The sequence below is a fragment of the Sus scrofa genome, chromosome 8 (assembly GCF_054392235.1).
Source record: "Sus scrofa isolate SSC_HxYL_T2T_F1_AM1 chromosome 8, Sscrofa_HxYL_maternal_Yorkshire_Landrace_v2.0, whole genome shotgun sequence".
Classification (NCBI taxonomy): Eukaryota; Metazoa; Chordata; class Mammalia; order Artiodactyla; family Suidae; genus Sus; species Sus scrofa.
Window position 1 is genome coordinate 140,178,158 of NC_139390.1, and position 24,841 is coordinate 140,202,998.

Sequence of the window (24,841 nt, forward strand, 5' to 3'; positions counted from 1 at the left end):
CAAGCTTTGGCTGAGAAGTCCATTGCATTGTCCCCTCTTGCTCTTTTGCAGGTAGTGTTCCTACGCTCCCTGCCCTCCCCCCCCTTCAGGCTTCTCTCCTTATCTTCGACCTTCTGTAGTTGGAATATACCATGTGCCTAAATGTGCCCTTTTAGGTGCTGAATCTGGCTTGATATTCTCTGAGCTTCATCTGTAGCTTGTATCTGGCACTAATGTTGCCAAGTTCTTAGACATTATTGTTTCAAATATACTGTTGCCTCCCTTCTTTATTTTTCTCCTTCTGGAAGCTTCTGTGGATTTATTTCCAGAGTCACTGATTCTTTCCTTAACCATATCCTTTGAGGTCATCAAAGCATTCTTCATGTCTGTTATAGTACTTTTTTTTTTTTTTTTTTGGCTGCACCTGCGAGATATGGGAGTTCTCAGGCCAGGGCTTGAGTCTGAGCCATAGCTGTAACTTACCACCGCAACTGGGGCAATGCCAGATCCTTAACCCGCTGCGCTGGGCCAGGGATCAAACCTGTGCCATAGCAGCAACCTGAGCCGCTGCAGAGACAAAGCCAGATCCATAAGCTCCTGCTCCAGAGCAGAAAATCCTGTGACAATACTTCTGATTTCTAGCCTTTCCTTTTGATTCTTTTGTAAGCATAGTCCGTGGTTGTGAAGTGTGGAAAGCGGGAACAGTTCTATAATCCTGTGATTAATTTTCCCCGCTGTCATGGGCCTGTGCCTCTGGGCTGTGACCTTCGCAAGTATTTCCCCTGGGCTCTTTCTTCCTTGAGCTACCCTCCACCTGCCCTAAGTGAGACCGGAGGGCTTGCGGGGGGTGGGGGGCGAGCCGCGCCCTTCCCTAAAGGGAGACCAGGCCGAGACGCAGTCTTTTCCTCTGGAAAGCAGGCCTTTGTCGTGGAGTGCGCTCTGGGAACTTCACGGTGATGGCTCCTCTGCCAGAGCCAGGAGGGGATCGTTCCCAGGTCTTCTCTGCGAAAAAGAATCTGGTAGGGTTCCCAGAACTGCACCCCAGGGAGAGGTGCGTTGGGGGCCTGAAAGGTGTGGCCCCCAGGAGTTTCTCCCTCTCAGTGTCGCCCGTCTTTAACCTGCAGCAGTTCTCACACTTCGCATTTAAATCTTCCCACCGTTTCTGGCTCCTGGATTTCTGTTCCAGATAAGCATATATCTTCTGTGACTTTCTGGTTTGGCTTGTCGCTCCAGATTTCAGGGATTACTCGGCTCTGTATCCGCAGTTCTCTGAGGGTTCCAGAAAAGTCCTTGGTTTCCAGTTTATTCAGCTGTTTCTTTGTGTAAGTACAGGAGCAATGACTTCTAAGCTCCTTACATTCTGGTGCTAAAACTCTGATTGTTTATAATTTGGCTTCTTTTTCTCCTCCTAACGTTTATGAATGGTACTCTTGCATAATGCCGATGTTCCATGAGTTCCCTGTTCATCCAGTAAAGGACTAGGCTCTTTCTGACTTTTTGTATTGTAATCAGTTGTGCTAGGACAGCTTCCTTGAAAAGATATTACTACATGAAAGAGTAGGTGTGTTGATACTGTGAGATTGCCCTAAAAAGGCTGCTAGTTTATATTCTCAATCAACAAGGTATACACTTCCATTTTTTCTATTCTTCCTATGTATGTCTTTTGTAAATCCTGTTTTTGCCTCACTGAGCAAACAGTGGTACTTGTTTTGATTTGCATTTCTCTGGTTATTAGTGATTTTAAGTGTCCTTTCATGTGTCTGTTGTATCACATTTCATATGCATAGTATTTTTACTGCAGCTAGTCTAATTCTAGTCCATTCTTATTTTGTTATTGGGTTGTTGATTTTAGAAGTTCCATGGAGAGTCTAGTTATTATTGGACAATACTTTGTTATTAGGCTTGCTATTATTTTTGCCTTTTTGTTGCTTGTTTTCTTAACTTTGTGGTATTTTTAGGTATAAATCTTTTTTCTGTTTTGAGAAGAGTTTTTATCCTGTTATAAGTATTTCCTTTTAGATTTGCTTCCAATATTTTATTTGTTTAGATCTTTAACCCATTTGGAATTAGTAATTATTATTATTATTATTATTATTATTATTGTCTTCTTAGGACCTCACTCGAGGCATATGAAAGTTCCCAGGCTAGGGGTTGAATCGGAGCTATAGCTGCTGCCCTACACCACAGCCACAGCAATGCAGGATTCGAGCTGCATCTGCAGCCTACACTACAGCGCACGCAACGCTGGATCCTTAACCCACTGAGCGAGGCTAGGGATCAGACCCGTGTCATCCTGGACACTGGTTGGGTTTGTTATTGATGAGCCACGACAGGAACTCTGGGATTATTCATCTTTATTTATGTAAATAATAATTTTATAAAATCATAAGTTTATGTGGTAAGCAATCTGCAGATTTAAGAATTTTCTCCACAGTTTCCAGCAAGCCACAGTTAGAAACGAAGGAATTGTGTGGTTGAATCCATCCAGCATGGACGGAAGTGTGTGGAGGCTGGGAGCCCAAGAGAGCTGAAGGTGCAGTTGTGAAGGCCCTCAAAGAGAGCAAGTATGGTCTGGTCTCTGCTGAAGAATAGGAGAACTGAGCAGAGTCAAGAAGAATGAGCATTTCCAGAGAAGACCACAGATTTAGGGAGTGAGCAAGGTGGGTGGGCTCAAAGTCACAACCTCGGGGTAAGACTTCTGAACTTACAATGTCAGCAACGGAGAAACCCCTGCTGGTGCCGGGCCTTGGGAAGTTTTAGGCCGACCAACGTGCACCTCACTCCTGAGGCCAGTCCCCCTGCCCCGTGCCGTCCAGCCACTGATCCCTGATCCCAGAGTGCAATGACTCGAGCTGGAGGCTAGTGGAGATGCGGAGCTACAATAGGGAAATACGTTTCATGCAAAATATGTTGGTACTAATCAGTCACCACGCACAGAGGCATTGTGCCACAAAAATTCTTTGACAGCTCTTTCATACAAATTTTGCATACATTTCCTTATAAAGATATACTTCCCGAGAATGCTGGGGACTCTCACGCCAGCCTGCCAAGTTTACTTACTCTATAATCTAATGTAATTATACTGTATTAATCCTATCAGGTAACTTAACTGTCGCTTAACTCTTGGGGTAAATGTGCCTCTGGGGCTCCCGAAACAGCAGCGGGCGTCCTGGCAGGAGGGGTTCAATAAAGTGTCAGGGAGCTGTCAGCAGTGGCTGCTCGGAACTGAGCATCACCCAAGTGCAGCGGTCTCCTTAAACGGAGGCCGGGTGCTCGGCGCTTTGGAATATCCTTGTGTCTATGAGGAGAGAAAGTCAAGCACATCGAAAAGGTGTTTTGGGGACGTTCCCGTTGTGGCTCAGTGGAACCTGACGAGGATCCATGAGGATACGGGTTTGATCCCTGGCTTTGCTCAGCGGGTTAAGGATCCGGCGTTGCCGTGAGCTGCGGTGTAGGTAGCAGACGTGGCTCGGATCCCACGTTGTGCTGCTGGTGTGGCCCCAAAAAGAAGACAAGCTGTTTTGAGAAATGGTCCAGGGCAGTGTACGTGTAGGAGACGATGATGCGGGGATGCTGGGAAAAGGTCTTTGCCATGTCACTGGGGTGGCTGCTCTGATCGTAGAGTGTCTCACAGGTGGGCTGACATCTGATGGGACTGTTCCTGAAGGCGAACAGCTCCATGTCTCAGCAGGTAGAAATTTTAAGTTCTCAGTCGGGACTGCATTTACAGTTCTTTTTCAACCTGTGGGTTGGATCGCTGGGTTATAGACACAGTCGTTGGGAGCCTCTCCGTTTTGCCTTCATTCTTCAAAAATGTAAGAAGTTTTGCCTCGGTTCTTCACACGGTAAGAAAAAAACAAGATTTCCCCCCAGAAAGGTGAAGAAAAAATTAAAAACCTGAAGAATGACTTCTGATTCTTTGATGAAACCGTAAGATTTTCCCGGTCACGTGAGAAGTTTATTTTTTGTGGAATTAAGGAGTTACTTAGAAAAGCTACTTCAGGTTTTGAGCTGAGCTACTCAAAGGCCATTAATTACTTGACAAATATGTTTTTACAAATTTAGGCTATTTACTTATTCTATACCCTTCTATAATTTAAATAATGACAAACTGTGTAAAGGATTAAAACAATTTTTCAGGCATTTCCAAAGGATTTTCAAGCCTGAACACATGGGATTAGAATAAGAAATACTGTCTGGGCTCATTGCGGTAATTATCTCATCGCTATTTAAATAACCCCCTGTTGGCAGTGCAAACACTTCTCTCTTGTGAAACAAAATAGAGTTTGTATTAGAAAACTAGTTCTTATGCACAATCATCTTTGTAAATATTTTGAAAACCCCTAATAATATTACCCCAAAACAGTCATTCTGTGATTTGTCCTTCGGGTTGCTGTATTTTGCCTACCTCTTCTGTATTGTTCTTTAAACCTCTTACTGAGCATCTAACTAAGAAAGACATGTTGCCTTCATTTTTTGCTTATTATTTTGTATGTCTCTAAAACATAATTTTGTAAGGGTCTATGGCTGTTTCCTTTACTTACTTGCTTAAATAACTAAAATTGTCGATGTGAAAGTATTGTTTCATGATCAAGCTGATAGAAGAAAAGTAATTTTAAAAATTTACTGATAATAATGTGCTTAGCGCTTTACAGAAGTGACGTTGTTTTATGTGTGCATTACAAAAAGACTTTGAGGGGGAGTTCCCGTCGTGGCTGAGTGGTTAACGAATCCAACTATGAATCATGGGGTTGTGGGTTCAATCCCTAGCCTTGCTCAGTGGGTTGAGATCCAGCGTTGCCGTGAGCTGTGGTGTGGGTTGCAGACGTGGCTCGGATCCCTGTTGCTGTGGCTCTGGCGTAGGCTGGTGGCTCCGGCTCAGATTTGACCCCTAGCCTGGGAACCTCCATATGCCGCGGGAGCGGCTCTTAAAAAAATGGCAAAAAAAGACCAACCCCCCCCCCAAAAGACTTTGAGGAAAGATTTTACAGGTGAGGGAAACCCAAGATTGGAGGGAATTTAGAACCTTTCCCCTAAAATGATGTTTTATATGGTCGTGTTGGTACATATTTGACCAAAAATGCCTGTTCTTTTCTGCTTTTTCACTGCTGAAAAGTAATTTAAACATTCTTGGTCTGAATTGTACTTTGAATTATAAACATTGACATGCAGACAATGCAGTGAGCCAGCCATCTGATATGCATAAGTGTTTTTGGTAAATTAGAAGAAAAGGAAGAATCTGATTTTTTTTTTTTCTTCTTCCATCTCTGAGACTGAGTAATTGAAAAATACCAGTAAATCCATTTAGGTGATTGATATATATATATATCTCTTTGTATCTGATAAATATTAAATAATGATGGTACAATAGTTTAATTATATTCGATTAATGTCTTATCATTGTGTGATTATGTGTATGTGTGGTTACTGATACAAAAGTTGATTAGTATAGCTTCAGAAAAAGGTTTCTTTTGCTTTCTAATTGCTGCTTGATGCTGAAGAAATATTCTAGAGCCACAGTTGCCAAAAATTCTGTAATTTACAAAAGTCCTATGAATATGAGTGAGCAGGAAGGACAGGACCAGAAGATGGGATTGCTAGATTCTCATTCAGTTCTTTTTCATTATGAGATTTTGGGCAAGTTGTTCTGGCTTAGGCCTCGCTTCAAGGTAGAATTAATCCTTTCCTTGGCCTACTTGCTTATGTTGGAATGAGAAGCAAAGGAATAAATGGTCTGAAAATGCTCTGAAGCTCCCTGAGTAACGAATGATGTTTGACGTTTTAGTGACATAGACCCCTCTGGAGGCTGGTGGTCTCTTGAAAACGTTTTTTGAAGTGTGAGGGGATCCTGAATTCCATAACTCATATCCACACACTTTAGGTTGTTGAACTGAAGCTATAAGTTAAGGACAAAGAGAGTCTGTGCTTAATCTAAAATGATGGCACATTTACACAAGTTTTATAGTTCACTTCAAATTTTATTTTTGTCCTGGAGGCTTCCAGGACAAAATATGCCAGCACATAGTAGGCTGTTGAAATGGGTTTGTTGAAATCGTTTTCTTTATATACTTGGAGAACTTTGAACCAGACCGATGTTCGCTGCTTGCCTCTTGTAGTTCAGAGGCTCTGCCTGCCCCTGCCTGCGGTCTGAGCTCTCTTCCTGTGACTGGATACCTTCGAGGTATCGAGTGCTCCTTAAGCAGGTCATCACGTGGCACCGAGCAGCCACCGGCAGAGCCCCAGGCAGAGTGTGTCTTCCCGACCCTCACCTGCGATGAGGCACAGGTGGAATGAATGCATAAAATAAGCCCGCAGCCAAACGGGGAATCCACTCCAAATTCTCAAGGACAAGCATGTTTAAGATGCTGGTTCTTCTTATGGTTTTTAAAACATCAGTAGACACATGTTTAGTAAATAAAGCTCTAGCCTTGCAATAGTCTCATTTCTTTAGAAATGGCATTACTAGGCTTATGTTGCAAAATTAAAAATTAATCTTCAGGTTATTCCTGCTTTTCTATAGATTAAAAAGCAAATTGCCTTTTACCCACGTTCTGTATATCCATATTGTCCGCCCAGCCTTCCTGGTTCCTTGTGTGAGATATCCTGCTTTTGTGTCTGAAATTAGCTAATTGCTGGCACAGTTAGTGGCAGTTGAAAAGGGCTGGCGATGCTCTCTGAAAGCTTAGTGTTATTGATTCTGGTGTATGTTCTAACCCAGTGGTTGGTTTGTTTATTTCTTAACTGCAGCTCTAGCCAGGGATACATTTACATCGTGATTCAATACACAAATATACTCTTAGCTAAAGTAAGTTTCATGAAATAATAATTACCCTTATTACATGTATTCCAGTATCTTCTATTTTATTTAAAACATTTTTATTGAAATATAGTTGATTTATGATATTATAGTCTATTTATTTTTATTTTTAATTGCTTGCCACGATCTACTAAATGAGTTAGCATGACCTGCCAAAGGGTTTCAAACTATAGTTTGAAAAAATGGTCTTCAGTTACATAATTTTCATTTTTTTCGTATGATTTACAATGTATTGGGTGTATCATTTAATTTGTACGTTTCAAACTATAACATAAGCGCTTCAGCAGGTACCCCAACTGTAATCCTCCATCTACAGAAAAGTTAAATAATTAAAAATAGGGAGTTCCCATTGTGGTGCAGTGGAAATGAATCCAACTAGTATCCATGAAGATGTGGGTTTAATCCCTGGCCTCACTCTGGGGGTTGGGGATCCAGCGTTACCGAGAGCTGTGGTGTAGGTCACAGATGTGGCTAGGGTCTGGCATTGCTGTGGCCGTGGTGTAGGCCAGCAGCTATAGCTCCGATTCAACCCTAGCCTGGGAACTTGCATATGCTGCAGGTGTGGCCCTTAAAAAAAAAAAAAAAAAAAAAAAAAAGGCAAAAATAAATAAATAAATAATACTACTAATAATAAAAAATAGAAAGCTTTGTGGGTTTTTTTTCCCATTGTTTTGGACGTTTTGAGGTAAAGGTAAACTTTCTATTCTTTTTTTTTTTTCTTTTTACATCTAGTCCACTGTTAAGCAGCATATTAATTATAAGGTTTGTGATCCCTTTATTGAACTTGATACCCAACTTAATTAAAAATGCTTGTTGCTTGTCTAGTTAGTTTTTTACATTTAATGTTTTATATTTTATACAAATTGTGGCAGAGGCAGTAGGAACATTGAGTGGCATAGTCACCATTTGTCACGTAAGGGGATTTATCAAAATTAGCCTTGCCTTCCTACCTTTTCTGTTGAAAGAAGTAGAGAAAACAGTGTAGACAGAATTTTTTATTTTTCAGACTCTTAGTAAGTGCTTGCAGGCATCCTCGACCTGGTCGCGACGCTGACGTCCTGCCTGTCTGTGGTCTTCCTGCAGGAGTCGGCGTGTTGATCCCCAACCAGCCAAGATGAACATGGTGAAGAGAATCATGGGGCGGCCGAGGCAGGAGGAGTGCAGCCCGCAAGACAACGCCCTGGGCCTGATGCACCTGCGCCGTCTCTTCACCGAGTTGTGCCACCCTCCCCGGCACATGACTCAGAAGGAGCAGGAGGAGAAGCTGTACATGATGCTGCCAGTGTTTAATAGGGTGAGTCCGGCGGCCAGCACCTGCCTCCTGGGACCGGGTGGTGCCGCGGGAACCTCAAGGTTGTCAGAAGTCCCCGGTCAGGAGAAAATGCTAAGTCAGTGTTTAAGCAGCTTGATGTTTTTCATTCCCCGCTTTCAATTTGCTCTCGTGTGACTTGATGGGCGATCCAGACAGAATAGACTCCCCTTCGTTCTAACAGATGGAAGGAAGATGCTGAGCCTTTTGTAAAATGTTCCTCTGATGGCTGATACTTGGAAGGAGGATAGGTTGTAAGTGACCGCTGAGGTTATTTCTGTTATCCTTGGAAGTGATGGTTTCTGGCAGCAGATGGTGGAATTGCCCAAGTGCCCTGTACATTTAGAAGAATCATCTCAGCTCGCTTTGTTGTCTGGTGGATTTTCTGTAAGAGGCCTTGCAGGAGGATAATTGTAGGCTCTAGAGAGTCAAAATAGAGTTAATGTTTTAATGCATCTTGTCGAATTGATTACTTGTAGCAATCTTAGTGGGGATTTTAAAAAATAGTTTTTAAATTTTTATGGAAGATGTGCATGTACCTAGTTTAGAAAGTTAAGTAGTTCCGTGGGCTTAGAGGTGCCCTACTGCCCTGCACTGCTAATTGGTGTTGCCACTTACCTCTTCAGCTTTTGTGGAACATACTTTTCCTGCTGTTTCTTGATGATGCGATTTTAATTGACTTTTTTCTGAGAAATAGGAGAATTATTCCCCATCCCTCCAAACCCAGCGTACGAAGATTCACTCATCCATGCTGCCCTCTTCTTCATCCTTTCATAGAAACACAGCATTTGTTCAAACAGGAGTCAGTGCCTACACTCTTCTGACCCTGGTGTAAATATTATCCATAGATGAGCCTTAGGGTAAACCGCCACCGTTTTCCCATTCTTGTCTAGAACCCCCTTTTCCCCAGACTTTGTAACGTAAACGTCTCAGTTTCTGCCTTTCCTTGTGTCTCCTCCTTCCCCCCCCCAATCCCGCTCTCTCTGCCTTGACCTATCTCTCTTCTCCTCTCTTTCCCCTTCCCTCTCTCTCTCTCTCTCTCTCTCTCTCTCTCTCCCCCTCCCCACTGTCCCCCATCTCTCTCTCCTTGTCCCTCTTCCTCTCTCTCTCCGTCTCTCTCCCCCCTTTCTCTTCTCCCGTTTCTCTGGCTCCTGGGCTTTTCTCATTCCCCTGCATCTGTGATGCACTGTCTCCCTCCCAAACGCACTAGATCTTTTTATTGTTTGGTCTCTGTCAGTCTGTCTCTGTCTGAAGTTTTCTGGGTTCTTCTTTTTCTCGTCAGTAAAATTTTGAAAGGTTCCTAAGGCTTCGTGATGAACCTTCCCGATTTGTAAATTTGTGTTTTTCAATTCTGGGAAAATATTTTGGAATATTTATTTGTTAATATTGTCCCCTTTGTTTTATATATTCCCTTTTTCTGCACCTCTGTCTATCAGATATTAATTTGTCTGGTTAACTTTGTGCTGTCATATTTTTAATTTCCTTGAATTCTTTCTTGTGCAGTATCTCCTCATCCCTCTAAAAATATTAAACTTTGTTCAAATTTTCTTAGGCTTCTTTCATTGTTATCTGCTCCAAATTACTGTTTATATTCTTTTCTTTCCTATCAGCGTAGTTGTCAGATGTCTGGTGATACTAATCTCTACACTGCTATTTAAGAATGAGGTACTGAAACACTGACTGGGAGTTCTGTGTGCAGGAGTGAGTCTTTTCCAGTGGTAAGCTGACCTGGCTGAACAAAGTGGGGAGACCTTTCCGCCAAGGCTGTGTTGTTATTTTAGGAGGGGCTATTTTCCAGTCTCTTGCCTGGAGCGTATGCATCTCATGGTATTTTCTTAACGCTCAGTTGAGGACCAAGGCCGATGTCTCATGTGCAGGAGGTGGCCGTGCACTTCTTCGCCAGCTTGCACTTCTCAGTGTGTTGTTCTTATGTAGGAGGTTAGACCTCTAGGTGGCTGTTGCCCTTGAGAGGGACAGTCACCTTCACTTTCTGGGCTCTAAACTGAGAATATCCATGTGGAGCTGGTGTGAAGAGTAATAAGTAAGGTAACGTGCTTAGCAGTTGTTTTTCCTAGGGAATTTTGTGTCTCTTATTGTTGTTAGTGCATTAAAAATAAAGACATGGCAAGATAAAGCAAAGATTATAAACCATTTATGCTGAAATAATTTCATGTTGAGTATGTGCTGAATTACATTGTTTATGTGTTAATTCACACCAAGCTAAAGGCTAATTGGACAGTTGGCAGGCCCCCCCCCCCCAGTATAGTCTGTGTTTGTTGGCTTGTCCCTTCATTTATTCTCTGATTGTGCATTCCTGACTCAGTCAGTCAATTTGGGTCAAATAAATAGGCATTGTGCTATACATTGTACTGTACGTTGGTGTTTCTGAGATAAGATTCAGTCCAGTTCTGTGAATCAGAAGCATCAGGAGGAAGATAAACATGTAATTCTGATGGAGAAACATCAACTACATGGACAGATAGTGTAATACCAAAGAAATGGAATATTAGAGACACAGGAGGGTTTTATGGCCCCATGAAAATAGAGTTGTCTAAGTGTGTGGGGAACTTGGAGTTCCCGTCATGGCGCAGTGGAAACGAATCTGACTAGGAACCATGACGTTGACGGTTCGATCGCTGGCCTTGCTCAGTGGGTTAAGGATCCGGCGTTGCCGTGAGCTGTGGTGTAGGTTGCAGACGCGGCTCGGATCCCGCGTTGCTGTGGCTCTGGCGTAGGGCCGCAGCTGTAGCTCTGATTTGACCCCTAGCCTGGGACCCTCCATATGCTGAGGGTGCGGCCCTAAAAAGGAGGGGAAAAAAAAAAAGGGTATGTGGGGCTCAGGGAAGGGACATGTCCCTTGACAATGTGATGTGATTCTTGAGTCCTTCAAAGGTAAATAGCCAGATGGGAACTAACTGAGCTAAATTAACCAAGGAGGTAGTTAGTTAGAGTAAGAAGTTAAGCCATGAGGCGTTTCCTGCTGGCCTCACGGTTGATTAAGGATTCAGTGTTATCATTGCTGTGGCTTGGGTTCCATCCCTGATCCAGGAATTTCCTCATGCCATGGGTGCAGCCAACAAATAAATAAATAAAGGAAAATACATCTTTTTAAAAAAATGAAATTAAAGCATGGGTCACCATAAAAGCCACAAACATTTCGATGTGTACAAGTGTCTATAGATAGTTCAAGAGTATGAGTTTGTATCAGAGAGGGGCAAAAAAGTAAATACGACTCAAGATGCGTAAGAGGCACCTCGTGACGGGTTTTCTGTCCTAGGAAGAGCTCCTCCTTTTTCTTGGAGGCCTGCGGCGCCCGTGACGCGCTCCAGGCGCTGGGGCCGGAGAGGAGAAGGGGCCAAAGCCAGGCCGACTCCTCGCTCGCCAATTTGGGAAACTTGGTGGAGGTGCTTCCTCGTCGCTGAGGAAGGGACATGTGGAGGATAGATTCCGCCTGGGGTGTTGGTCTAAACTACGAGTGAGCTTCTTAGGTGGAGGTGTCCCGTAGGCAGTTGGAGGCTCCGGTGGGGGAAGTTTCTGGGTGCATCTTTGGAGGACTGCTGCAGAGATGTGTTCCTTGGGGCCCTCGAGGGAGTCAGAGATACTGGTGGCTCCTCCTGCCACCTGAGCCACACGCTGAGGATGAACCACGGAGAATATGAATGTTTAATGAAAGAAGAGGAACCCCGAAAGGATGCAGGACAGGAACGGGTCGGTAGCAGCACGGGGAGGATCAGGAGCCGCTGATGATGGAACTCGAGAGAGAAAAGTGCGAGGAGGAGGAGAGCAGTGCACGCTGTCCTGTAACAGAGGGACCCAGGAAGACGGAGACTGAACGATGCCCTGAGGTTCGCCAGTTTGAAAGTTCCTGGAACAGTGGCACCAGAGAGCAGTGAGTCGAACAGTGATGGGCGTGCGAAGAGACAGTGTGGACTCAGCCTTTGCGGAAACGGAGTGAGGACAGGACAAGAGAGATGGACGGAGGTGACCTCGGCTATAGGAGGCTGTGTATTTGTATATGTACAGCGTTTTGCTTTGCTTTTAAAAGTGGGAGAGAGTTGGGCGTGCTCATGAAGAGCAAGGAGGAAACCAGCAGGGGGAAATTTGGAAATTTCTAGGAGCGTGAAACGGAGGGAAGAGACCAGAGAGTCAGATCACAGGTGGGTGGGTGAGCCCCGCCCAGAGACACCCGGCGTCCTGCACGAGAGCATGTTGTGTGGGTGTGGACAGATCTGTCGTGACCGTGGTGGAAAGTCGAATAAGACCTCGCTTGGTGACTGTTCCTGCAGCTGTCAGTGCAGATGTGTTCTGTTAAGAGGGTTGAGTGAGTAGCGACAGAAGGGGACCTAGGGAGTTGTGATGGTTTGGAATAGTAACGAAACGGAATTGAAAAGCACAGTTGAAAAGAGACAAGGAAAGACTTCAGAGAGTCTTGAGCGCCCGATGAAGGTTGGCAGTAGTACGTTTATACTGTAATTTACACTGTAATCGTGTTTATACTGGAATTTATACTGTGAATTTATACTGTGATAGTAAATTCAGTCACGCAGGCGTGGGACTTTCCTCTTGCAGTCACAAAGCAGTGTGTGTGGACGTAGAGGGGGGCCGGTAGGTGTGTTCTCTTGGGACTGACTGAGGTTTTGCTGGGCGGTTAAGGCAGGACCGGATTAGAAGGACAGGGCGTAGGAAGCGAAAGACTGGATCGCGTATCCCTGGGGGGTCCGGTGGGATAGAAGAGGAGCAGAGGATGGAGGCAGGAACACATTCGGAGGGCGTTTTCCATCTGCGACATTGGGGGCTGAGAGTGATGGAGGAAGGGGGTGCTGGAGCCGGAGTATAAGGGGGGGGGCAAAGGTGTAAGACAGCGATTTTGAGAATGGGAAACAGAACTGCTTATGGACAAGCCATTTTTTCAAACTCTGTTGAGGTAAGAATCATTCATTTTTATTGGAACCGGTTCTGGGAAGTTGGCTTTTTTTTGTTGTGTTTCTTTTTATGTGTTTGTATTTGTTTTACTTCAGTGTCACAATGTACTGCTGGCTGCTAGGGAGTTGAGGTAATTTCCTTCTCAGACGTGTAAACATCAACAGGCGACGATAACATAAAGAGGAATTAGGGAAATTATTATTCTCAGCTATTAACACAAGTTAATAAGTAATATGCTGCATGTGTCCCGTGTATTTCATAAGTTAGGCTTCCACAGTCGACTCAAGTGGATCTTAACAGGCAGAAGAATCAAAGAAATACTTGAGGTTTTTTTTAAAGTAGATTCGAGATGCTTTAGTGATTATTCTCTGTTGCTTATTTAGACTGTTCGACTGACTTGCCTTATGTTCTCCGTTGCCACAGAGTCTCAATTCTTTCAAATCAGAAGTTTTTAGTTGGCTGATTAAAAGCACATATAGGAGTTCCCATTGTGGCTCAGCGATAACGAACCCGACCAGTATCCATAAGGACGCAGGTTCAATCCCTGGCCTCACTCAGTGGGTTAAGGATCCAGTGTAGCCATGAGCTGTGGTGTAGGTTGCAGATGCAGCTTAGATCTGGCATTGCTGTGGCTGTGGGGTAGGCCGGCAGCTACAGCTCCGATTCACCCGCTAGCCTAGGAACTTCCATATACTGCAGGTGTGGCCCTAAAAAGCAAAAAAAAAAAAAAAAAGCATATATATATATATATATATATATATATATATATATATATATATATATATATATGCCTTGCCTTAAACTTCTAATACAATGAATAATTTAAATATCATAAAGGTTAATTCAGCTTTTAACTAGTGAAAGATAGAAAGTTATTTCTGTACCTTTGTGACTAGTTTTGAAAATGTATAAATTTTAATTCATTGGCTTATCGTTAACAAACTAAAATTGTCCTTATATAAGACATCACATCCTTTACATTTTGAAATAGATAGCCACATTTATTTAATGTTTGACAATTTATGCATGGACATTTTCCACTAGTAAGATACAGCCTGGATGAATGAGTAGCTCAGGAGGGCTCCAGACTTCCTGCCACGATTGCCAAAAATGAACTGTACTCTTGATTTTTGAGGCATTGCTTGAGTCATGGTAAATGGCAAATAAACCATATTACTCTTAGATATGGACATCTATCTACGGAATCATTTTTATTTTTTATTTTATTTTTGTTTTTTGTCTTTTTGCTATTTCTTGGGCCGCTCCCTCGGCATACGGAGGTTCCCAGGCTAGGGGTCAAATCAGAGCTGTAGCCACCGGCCTACGCCAGAGCCACAGCAACGCGGGATCCGAGCCGCGTCTGCAACCTACACCACAGCTCACGGCAACGCCGGATCGTTAACCCACTGAGCAAGGGCAGGGACCGAACCCGCGACCTCATGGTTCCTAGTCGGATTCGTTAACCACTGCGCCGCGACGGGAACTCCTACAGAATCATTTTTAAAGTGTGCGCCATAGTGTCTTTTCATTGTGTGATTTTGGCCTTTGAAGATACACCCAGGTTGAGAAATGGCATGTGTTGAGTCCTCTTTCTGGGCCAGGGCTCGTGCTGGGCTCCTCAGCTGCCTCCTGCCATCGTCATCACAGTCCTGCAAGGACACTGCTGTATCCTCCCCCTCACTGACTGTCTCGAACCGAAGGATTATGGTGCAGCCTGAGAATAGCTGGACAATGTTTAACCAGCATTCTTAAAAATAAAATTAACCTTTATTCCCCAAAAGAAAAAGCTTACAGAGAAAATACGTGGTTTAAACTTATTCAAAAATGCTAAGCTTAGCATTTTAGGCAGCTAAAAAATTAACTGCCGTTGTTAATTACTTTGCTCAGTGTTATCATACTGCATTGTGTATGTTAAAATATAATCTTTACTAACCAGACCTTCTTTTCAAAACTTCTTTTATTCTTTTAATTTACTTCTAATGTATATTCAGGAAATATCTAGGTCGAATCCAGTATCTTTTTTTATCCCTCATAAGGGAACATTTGTTGTTTTTTTTTTTTAGTTTTATTTTTATTTCATAACGGAATATAGTTGATTTACAGTGGGCTTTTACATTTCAAATTATTGGCTTTGGAGGAAGGGTTCTCAAGTTTAGAACCAAGTGAGAGATGGATGGAGTCAGACAGATAAAAAGATCTCAGGTGGCTCAGCCAGTTAAGGAACCGGCGTTGTCATTGCTATGGCTCTAGTTACAGCTGTGGTGGGGCCCTGGAACTTCCACATGCTGTGGGCATGTTTCCCCCCCCCCCCAAAAAAGAAAAAGTCAAACAGATGAACTGTTTACTTATGTGCAGCTTATATTTACAAATATGTAGCCTTATTGCTTATTACATAATACCAGTGCTGTTGATATGGGAGAATGGACCTTAGGTCTGTGCAACAAAGGACTTGCTGATTTCACCCCAGTTTGGTTAAGTTCACTGGGCAAAACTGGACAAGCCCCCCAGAGCGGATGAGAGTGGCTGCTCTCTTGCGACAGGCATGGCCTGGAAGGAGAGAGAGACTGACTTCCACCTTCTCATCTTCTGCTCCTGTCCGCTGGTGGTCCTTCCAAGATTGAATATAAATCATTGTGTTAACCTAATGATTTATGTTAACTGATAAGAAATCTAAGTCATTCACAACACGCAGTAATGCGGTTACGTCTTCATTGTCAGTTTTTGAAATCTGTTCTATAGAGCAGATGGTTTAAGAACTAATGATGGTCAGTACTCTGTAACTTAGGTTTAGGTTTAGGGGAAGAAAGATACCATTTTGGAAATATTTGTAAAAATTCCAGCCTCCTTTATGAATATGTAATAATATTGCATAGAATAGCTGCATTCTGTAACACGTGTATGCTGAGCCTCTGCTTTCTGCATATGCCATTATATGACACCATTCATTCCCAGAGTATACGGAAAATACTTAGTTGAGGGATGGCTGGGAATTTTCTAAAATTTATTTAGATGGATATTAAAAGTGACAGTTCTGGAGTTCCCGTTGTGGCGCAGCAGAAAACAAATCCAACTAGTAACCATGAGCTTACGGGTTCGCTCCCTGGCCCCGCTCAGTGGGTTAAGGATCCAGCATTGCCATAAGCGGTGGTGTAGGTCGCAGATGAGGCTCAGATCCTGCATTGCTGTGGCTGTGGTGTAGGCCAGCAGCTGCAGCTCCAATTAGACCTCTAGCCTGGGAACCTCCATATGTTGAGGGTTTGGCCCTAAAAAGCCAAGAAAAAAAAAAAGTGACGCTTCTAAAAAGTCAAAGCATGCTAATTCTCCTGTAGGTGAACCCTGTGCGAAGTTAGAGTGATAGGGTTCGGGCGACGTTTAATTGAGACAGTACAGCACCGAGTGTCGGAGAGCACAGCCTGGAAGCAGACAGACTGAGTTTTGCTTTACTGTCCACCACCTCCCAGTGTTCACCTTCCATAACCCTTAATTTCCTTACCTGTAAAATGGGGGTAATGTTTAGGATCTAATGAGATTTGAATGACAGTACATGTCAAGTATTTAAACACTGGTAGGCAGTGTGTAAACACTCATATAATATATAATAATTATTGCTTTTATTGTTTGCTGGAAGGCTTTTTATTCCTCAGTATGGTTTTTGTTAATCGGGGTTATGGATACCCTATGCCTATTATAGAAACATCCCTCTGAGTCGAATGTATTATCAACCGGTTCTCTTACTCAACTCTCCCTTTGACAGACGAGGAAACTATGATCCAGAAAATTTTGATCAAGATCCCTGAGGGAAAGGACGAGAATCCAAGCCTCCTGACTCACAGCTCTGGGCTCCATCCTATGTGGCATACATTTAAGTGCATGATTAAAGAATCGTCTCTTTCCTACTATTTGTAGGGAATATGTTCCTAATATTTTAATTTTTTTAAATTTTTACAGCCATACCTGTGGCATATGGAAGTTCCTGGGCCAGGGGCTGAATTGAAGTGGCAGCTGCAGGCCACGGCCCCGGCAACGTGGATCCCAGCCACATCTTCCACCTACACTGCAGCTTATGGCAACCGAATCCTTAACCCGGTGAGTGAGGCCCAGGATTGAACTCACATCCTCAAGGAGACAACTCTGGGTCCTTCACCTGCTGAGCCACAACGGAAACACCCTTACCTGATACTGTTAGACGGATTGTTGAAGTCAGTCCCAGAAAAATCTCTTTGCTTTGCTCCCTGACACAGCCAGTAATCTCACATGTCAGAACCCAGTTTCCGCCAACCTGCTCTGCTGCTGCTTCCTCCCGTTTGAAACACTCCAGCTCCATCACCTCTTGTTCCTCGCCTGCCCAGCCTCCCACCCGCACGGGGGTCTTAGTGTGGCTCTTCTCACTGCCCAGCGCCTTCTTTCCTCGGCTCTTTGAATCGTGCCCTTTGTTCATTATTTGGCGTCATCCTGCCATGTCATTGTTGTCTCAGAGTTTTCTGGGAGCTTTTTCCAACTCCAGGCTTCCCTTTCAGTTATGCTCTTTACTTCCTTTATAGCACATCATTATCCAATATCATTTATTTTTTTGTCTTTTTAGGGCCGTGCTCACAGCGTATGGACATTCCCAGGCTAGGGGTCCAGTCAGACCTGTAGCCTCCAGCCCACACCAGAGCCACAGCCACTAAGGATCCAAGCCATGACTGCAGCCTACACCACAGCTCACGCAACGCCGGATCCTTAAGCCACTGAGTGAAGCCAGGAATCGAACCTCTGCCCTCATGGATGCTAGTCAGATTCGTTTCTGCTGAGCCATGGTGTGAAATCCATGATTTTCATTTTTAAATTAACATTTGTCTCCAGTATCAATGTGCATTCTGTGAACACCGGAATCATATTTGCTTTATTTGTCTTTATATTCCCAATTCTTTATTCATCTTGTATTCATGACCCCAAATATTACCTGACGTATATAGGAGACCAATAAATATTTATAAGCGAATAAATGAAAGCAAATCAGTCAGCAGTGTTGGCTCACTAAAGACTTTCTATGTCAAAGAAGCAAGCATTCCTTTCAGATGAGCAAATCGGACGGAGTCCTTTGCTGTAACATTGCCTTCAGCTTGGTCAATTCAAGCAAGATATACCTTTTGAAAAAAATGTCCCTATGGAAATAAAGCCGTAAATATCAGGATTTGTATGAAAAGTTAGTTGCGTTAACACCCAGCATGAAAACTGCTTGAATAACCGTATGCTTATGCTGTCCAAGAAATGAGCTATTTGCTTTGTGAAGTTGTCTTACTCCTAGGAATAAAATAGTGCGTAATCATTCTTAGGAGCAAAATTGACATCAGCATATTCTGAATAACAGGAACACTTATCTACTTTAAATCTGAATCAGTTTGACAAAAGGCTTAATAATTTCCTAAGCAAAACAGACAGTTGTTTCAGGAACGGCTTCCTTAGGGAAAGGTAGGATGTGTTGAAGCACGTGGCATTGTTGGGTGACTCAGGTTCTAATCTGTCTCCAATTTGTTGGTTAAAGAAGATGGGTCTTAACTAGTGACACAGGTTAACTGTAAGCACATATTTATCACAATCTCAGCAGAAAAAAAGCAATCTGTTGAGCTTCTGAAAAGAACAGTTTATTTGTTCGTTGAGATAATTTAAAATCATTCCTGTGTCAAATTAACAAACAGACTTAGACCTGGACAAAAGTGTACCCTGTAGAATTGACTTACTGTTTGTTCAGCATGTTCAGTTCAGTTTTTTTGTTTGTTTGTTTGTTTTTTTCTTGGCGTGCCCATGGCACATGGAAGTTCCCAGGCCAGGCATCGAACCTGGCCGTAGCAGCAACCCAAGCCACTGCAGTGACAGTGCCGCATAAGAGAACTCTGCTTTTAGCGCAACTTAATGTAGTGGCTCTTAGTAGAATGTAAGAGACATTTCTATCGCAGGATATTCTAAGTTATATCCTTGTTTTAGGATCTTTGGAAGAAACTTTTTGTATTTTAGCATGAAGGATGGATTACTTCCTTAAACACGTGTTTTTCTTACCTGAGGACATTGTGAATCATGTCATTGACTAGGTTTTCTCTCCTGTATGTTTGAGCCAAATTCATGACTAAAATATGGCAAATGTACAGGTCTTTCTTCCACTCTATCTGCCTAACTTTATTTATTTTGTTGTTGTTGTTGTTGTTGTTGTTGTTGCTATTTCTTGGGCCGCTCCTGCAGCATATGGAGGTTCCCAGGCTAGGGGTCCAATCGGAGCTGTAGCCACCGGCCTACACCAGAGCCACAGCAACGTGGGATCCGAGCCGCGTCTGCAACCTACACCACAGCTCACGGCAACGCCGGATCGTTAACCCACTGAGCAAGGGCAGGGACCGAACCCGCAACCTCATGGTTCCTAGTCAGATTCGTTAACTACTGCGCCATGACGGGAACTCCTCTATCTGCCTAACTTTAGTTTTGTATTTGTTTGTTTTTCTTTTCTTTGTTGCACTTTGTGTATATTCTCATTTTACAGCTTGTCTTTCCTTCCATGCATGCTCCCTAAACATTTTCTAGAATTTGGTTGTGGGACAGGCAGCACATAAACGAACGACCGTATTTAGGGAACGTCCCTCTAAAAAGCAGGGTGCTAGCTTACCATGACGTGTCAGATGTTTCCTCTCTTTGTGGTGATATTTGAACTGATAATAAGAATACAAAATAGGGCCTAATGGGTGTTATTTTAGAGGAGTTTCCACAGTAGTTTTAGGAGACACAGAATTTCCTTTTAGTCACCAAGAACATTTTTTAAACAATATTGCAGGATGCATCCAGGTATATAGCTAATGTAATACTATTTATATTTCTATGACAGTCAATCTAGGTTTTATTTTCTTGTTCTTTCTCTCTCTTTCTCTCTCTCTCTTTTTTTTTTTTTTTGCTGTAAAAGGCCTCACCTACGGCATGTGGAAGTTCGCAGGCCAGGGATCAGAGCTACAGCTGCCGGCCTACACCACAGCCACAGCCACAGCCATGCAGGATCCAAGCTTCATCTGCAATCTATACCACAGCTCATGGCAACGCCGGATCCCCGACCCACTGAGTGAAGCCAGGGATTGAACCCACATCCTCATGGATACTAGTCGGATTCATTTCTGATGTGCCATGAAGGGAACGCCTTTCTTGTTCTCTTTGCTGTTGAACCCACACCGGTTTAAGAATTATTTATTCTAAAATTCATTTATTTTAGATTTTTGTGAAAACAAGTATATTTCATGACCTTCTCATTGATTTTCTTTATTCTGATCTTTCTCTAACAGTCTTGTTTTGGGAATAATTGTGGTTAGAATTTAGAAATTCTGGATCATGAGTTTAATGAATTCTGTGTTCAGCCTAGGACTAAGCAATAGATAAATCCCTGCTTTTTAACATCTAATGTGTCTTTTCATCATCAAAGGGACTTAACACTTTTCTCTAAATTCTTAATTTAGATTTCTTTGGGGAAACATTTTAAAGGTTTATTAATAAGATTGATTTAATTTTTACAGATAATTGGTCTTTGACTTTTAGATTGCATTTATTTAATTATTCATTCAGCAGACTATTCTGCATGTATAAGGAAATGTGGCTAGGTGTGACTTAGTGAAAGAATTGCATTTTAAACTTCTTCCGGTCCGAAGTAACCATGCAAATACACTTTTTTTACTTGATTTTCAAGTTATACCACGCTTTGAAAAGTACTAAACCGCAAAGTCGACAGCGGCGTTGTTAAAAGTGTTTTTCTTCTCATCCGCAGGTCTTTGGAAATGCTCCGCCAAATACAATGACAGAAAAATTTTCTGATCTTCTGCAGTTCACAACACAAGTCTCACGACTGATGGTGACAGAAATCCGAAGGCGAGCATCCAACAAATCCACAGGTATTTTTACAGGAACCAGCAATTTATTTGAATGGAGAGTTGGGCAGAAATGCTACTGACGTTGAACAGAGCCTGGACCCGCATCCAGGCTCATGGCTTTCCGCGCCAGCCCTCTTCCCCATCCCCGTTCTTACGGTCACAGGCCACAGTCTTCTCTGGTGTCAGCACCTTCTGCTGTCAGGTTGGGCAGCTCTAGTCAAGGCCACTTGCCTTGGGCCCCTGACATCCCTGCGTAACAGCTGTTTCCTTCCAAACAGAATCCAAATTCCTAGCGTGACAGTCAACACAGACTTCGGATTTGGAACTATATGTATCTGTACACACACGTACTTTTTGCCTGCCCTTTATTACTTCTTTATTATTTCCTTTTTCTATGTTTCAGTGAAACCGAGTCCCAAAAATGTCTGCTCGTTTTTCTGCCCTTTACTTGTGATGCTTCACCCAGGAAGGAAACTCTTTCCCCATCTCAATACGTCTAAATCCTCTCAGTTTGGATTAAGTCACACATCCTAGATAGAATGTTTTTTGATTCCTTTCATCAAAGAAAAAAATTTTCTCCTCTTAACTACTCAGCCTCACAGATGGTTTGTGTTGTCTTAGACCGTAAACCGTTGACGAGTCTTTCTATAACCTAGTCTTTCCCACAGTGCTTTACACAGGAGGCCTTTTTAAAATGCTACCCAAACGACTATTCTTCTTCGTAATTAGCTAATTTGAACCTTCCTAAAGTATCATCCCTTTTCATCAAGATTAAAATAAGCTTTTTTGATTTTCATGACCGTTAGTCATGAAATTAGCAGTATGTTTGAGGGCTTTTACATTAATTTGTATCTTGTTGTTTTGGTTTTGTAATGATTGTTTGAGTGATACCTTTCTTATTGATTCATTGGACCAAGAAATCACTAACTTAAGTTTTGTTTCTCTTGTCGCTTTGGAAAATCACTTATCTCTTCCATTCATTAATTTATTATTTTTCCAATTGTAAAAGTAATACCTTTGTCATATAATCTTATTTATTATTTAGTTTTTAGTTTTAAAAATATTTAGGCACGTGGTTTTAAGGATCAAATAATTAAAAGGTTTATTAAAAACAGCATTTCCGGAGTTCCCATCGTGGCGCAGTGGTTAACGAATCCAGCTAGGAACCATGAGGTTGCGGGTTCGGTCCCTGCCCTTGCTCAGTGGGTTAACGATCTGGCGTTGCTGTGAGCTGTGGTGTAGGTTGCAGACACGGCTCGGATCCTGCATTGCTGTGGCTCTGGCATAGGCCAGTGGCTACAGCTCCGATTTGACCCCTAGCCTGGGAACCTCCATATGCCGTGGGAGCGGCCCAAAGAAATAGCAAAAAGACAAAAAAAAAAAAAAAAACCCAGCATTTCCCAGCATTCCCATTGTGGCTCAGCAGAAATGAATCTCACTAGTATCCAGGAGGATGCAGGTTCAATCCCTGGCCTTGCTCAGTGGACTAAGGATCTGGCGTTGCCGTGAGCTGTGGTGTAGATTGCAGGTGTGGCTCAGATCCAGCGCATCTGTGGTTGTGGTGTAGGTCAGCAGCTGCAGCTCCGATTCGACCCCTACCCTGGGAACTTCCATGTGCTGCGGGGGTGGCTCTGAAAAGACAAAAAAAAAAAAAAAAGAAAAAGACAAAAAAACCCCAGCATTTCCCTTCCACCATCTGGGTTCATCCCCATTTTTCACTTTTTATCTCTCTCTCTTTTTTTTTTTTTTTTTTGGTGTTTATCTCTGTGTGCCTAGCTGATGTGGTTATAGTGTGTGCCCTTGATTTTTCATACATGGCATCTTCAGACCTCCCTCGACCAACAGAGAGACTTTACTCTCTTGAGCTCACCACTGCTGCTCCACAGATGTGCCCTTCTGTAGCCCCTGTATCACGCTGTCATCATTTGGTTAGATCAGTATTTATTATACTGTAATTGAAAACACTATATGAAGATAAGCCATACAGCGTTCTCTGGCTACTCTTCCTTCCTTGAAATCTTCTCCATCTCTCTCAGAATTAATAATTGCCTTTAAAAAAAAGACAAAAAAACTAGTTTTTTACATTTTCATCATACCTTCTTCCTGTACGCCTCTGTTTTTCTGAATCTTCCCTTCCTGTGTCTGAAGCCACCCGATATTCCTCCATCAGGTTCATCTTCTTGCAAATAGCTCTTCTTCCTGGCACACCTTCATCTGCAGTTGGTTGCGCTTGAGACCAGCTGGACAGCTGCCGTTTTTCCATCTTCGCTTGTGTTATCCTGGGATGCCTTTCCTGAATCTCACATCATTGTATTTTCTCAAACTAACTTGCTCCGTTCGGTAAAATATCTTTCCTTTTTTTTTTTTTGTTTTTGTCTTTTTGCCTTTTCTAGGGCCACACCCGAGGCGTATGGAGGTTCCCAGGCTAGGAGTTGAATCAGAGTTGCATCCACTAGCCACAGCCACAGCAACTCGGCATCCAAGCTGTGTCTGTGACCTACACCACAGCTCAAGGCAACGCCAGATCCTTAACCCACTGAGCAAGGCCCGGGATCGAAACTGCAACCTCATGGTTCCTAGTCTGATTCATTAACCACTGCGCCACAACGGGAACTCCTTTTCTCTCTCTTTTTTACTATCTTTTCCAGAAGCTTCCTGAGGAGGGATACAGGGGAGTTATCATTTTTGGTTTTTGGGTTTTGTTATTATTTTTAGAAATCCCTTGAGTGATGGCAGTTGTCATTGTGGCTCAGTGGGTTAAGGACCCAGCGTTGTCTCCGTGAGAATGCGGATTCAATCTCTGGCCTCACTTGGTGGGTTAAGGATCCACTGCTGTCGCCAGGTGTAGATCACAGATTCGGCTCAGATCCCGTGTTGCTGTGGTGCTGTGGCTATTGTGTGAGCTGGCAGCTGCAACTCCAGTTCAACTCCTAGCCCAGGAACTTCCTTATGCTTTGTGTGTGGCTGTGAAAAAAAGGAAAAAGAAATTCCTTTCTTTGACTTTTTGTTATGTAAATTAAGTTCCTGCCCCTTAAACCACAAAGGTGAGACATTTAGGCTGTCGAGCTTTCCAGTGGGACGGCTTAGAACAGACTCCATGTTGTACAGGATAACTTTATTCCAAAAGGGGACACGTATAAAACCAGGTTTCCATAAGAGAAGAGAAAGCACAGGTGCACCACCCTCATCATCTCCCAGAGAAGTGTGCTTGGCATGTTGCCCCCGCCCCCGAATGCACTCTTACGATGAAGAAACGCAAACTGTCTGCTCGTGATCTCAGCTCTTTGATTATTAGATCTGAGTTCTTATTGGATGTTTATGAAAGTTACTTAAGTACGCCTGCTGTTGGAGTTCCTGTCGTGGCTCAGCAGTTAACAAACCCGGCTAGCATCCATGAGGATGTGGGTTCGATCCCTGGCCTTGCTCTGTGGGTTAAGGATCCAGCATTTCAGTGAGTTGTGGTGTAGGTCACAGACGGCTCAGATCTGGTGTTGCTGTGGCTGTGGCATAGGCCGGCAGCTACAGCTCCGATTCGACCCCTAGCCTGGGAACCTTCTATGCTGCTGTAAGGCCCTAAAAAGACAAAAAAAAAAAAAAAAAGGAATGTGCGCTCTTTAGTTCCAGAGATTTAAAGTTAAGGTCCAAGGGAAGTTACCAGCCCTCCTTCCAGGGAGTGGGAGCTGTAGGTGTCCTAGGACTTTGAACTTGGGGCAGCACTTCTAGGGACAGAGTCTGTGGGCATCCTAGCTCGTCCTTGTCCAGGCAGCGCAGGGTGAGCGCTCAGGGCCGTCGTGGAGAATCTCACTGCCTGCTCTGCATCTATCCTGTGTTCGGTGGGTGTCAGATTCTGGATTGGAAATCATTCTATCTCAGAATTCAGAAACAATTTTCCCATCATATTCTAGAGTAATGTATTACTGTTGAGAAATCTGCAGC

General features: G+C 43.2%; 1 protein-coding gene across 10 annotated transcripts in view; it reads left to right on the plus strand.

Moving 5' to 3' along the window:
• WDFY3 (WD repeat and FYVE domain containing 3) overlaps window positions 1-24,841 on the plus strand; it is a 271,937-nt gene that overhangs the window by 85,411 nt on the left and 161,685 nt on the right. For all 10 annotated transcript variants that reach the window (XM_021101795.2, XM_084973505.1, XM_084973508.1 and 7 more), the window contains exons 3-4: window positions 7,880-8,090; window positions 20,803-20,926. In XM_021101795.2, coding sequence (XP_020957454.2) covers window positions 7,911-8,090; window positions 20,803-20,926 — 304 coding nt within the window. In that variant the 5' untranslated portion in view covers window positions 7,880-7,910. The remainder of the gene's footprint in view (window positions 1-7,879; window positions 8,091-20,802; window positions 20,927-24,841) is intronic.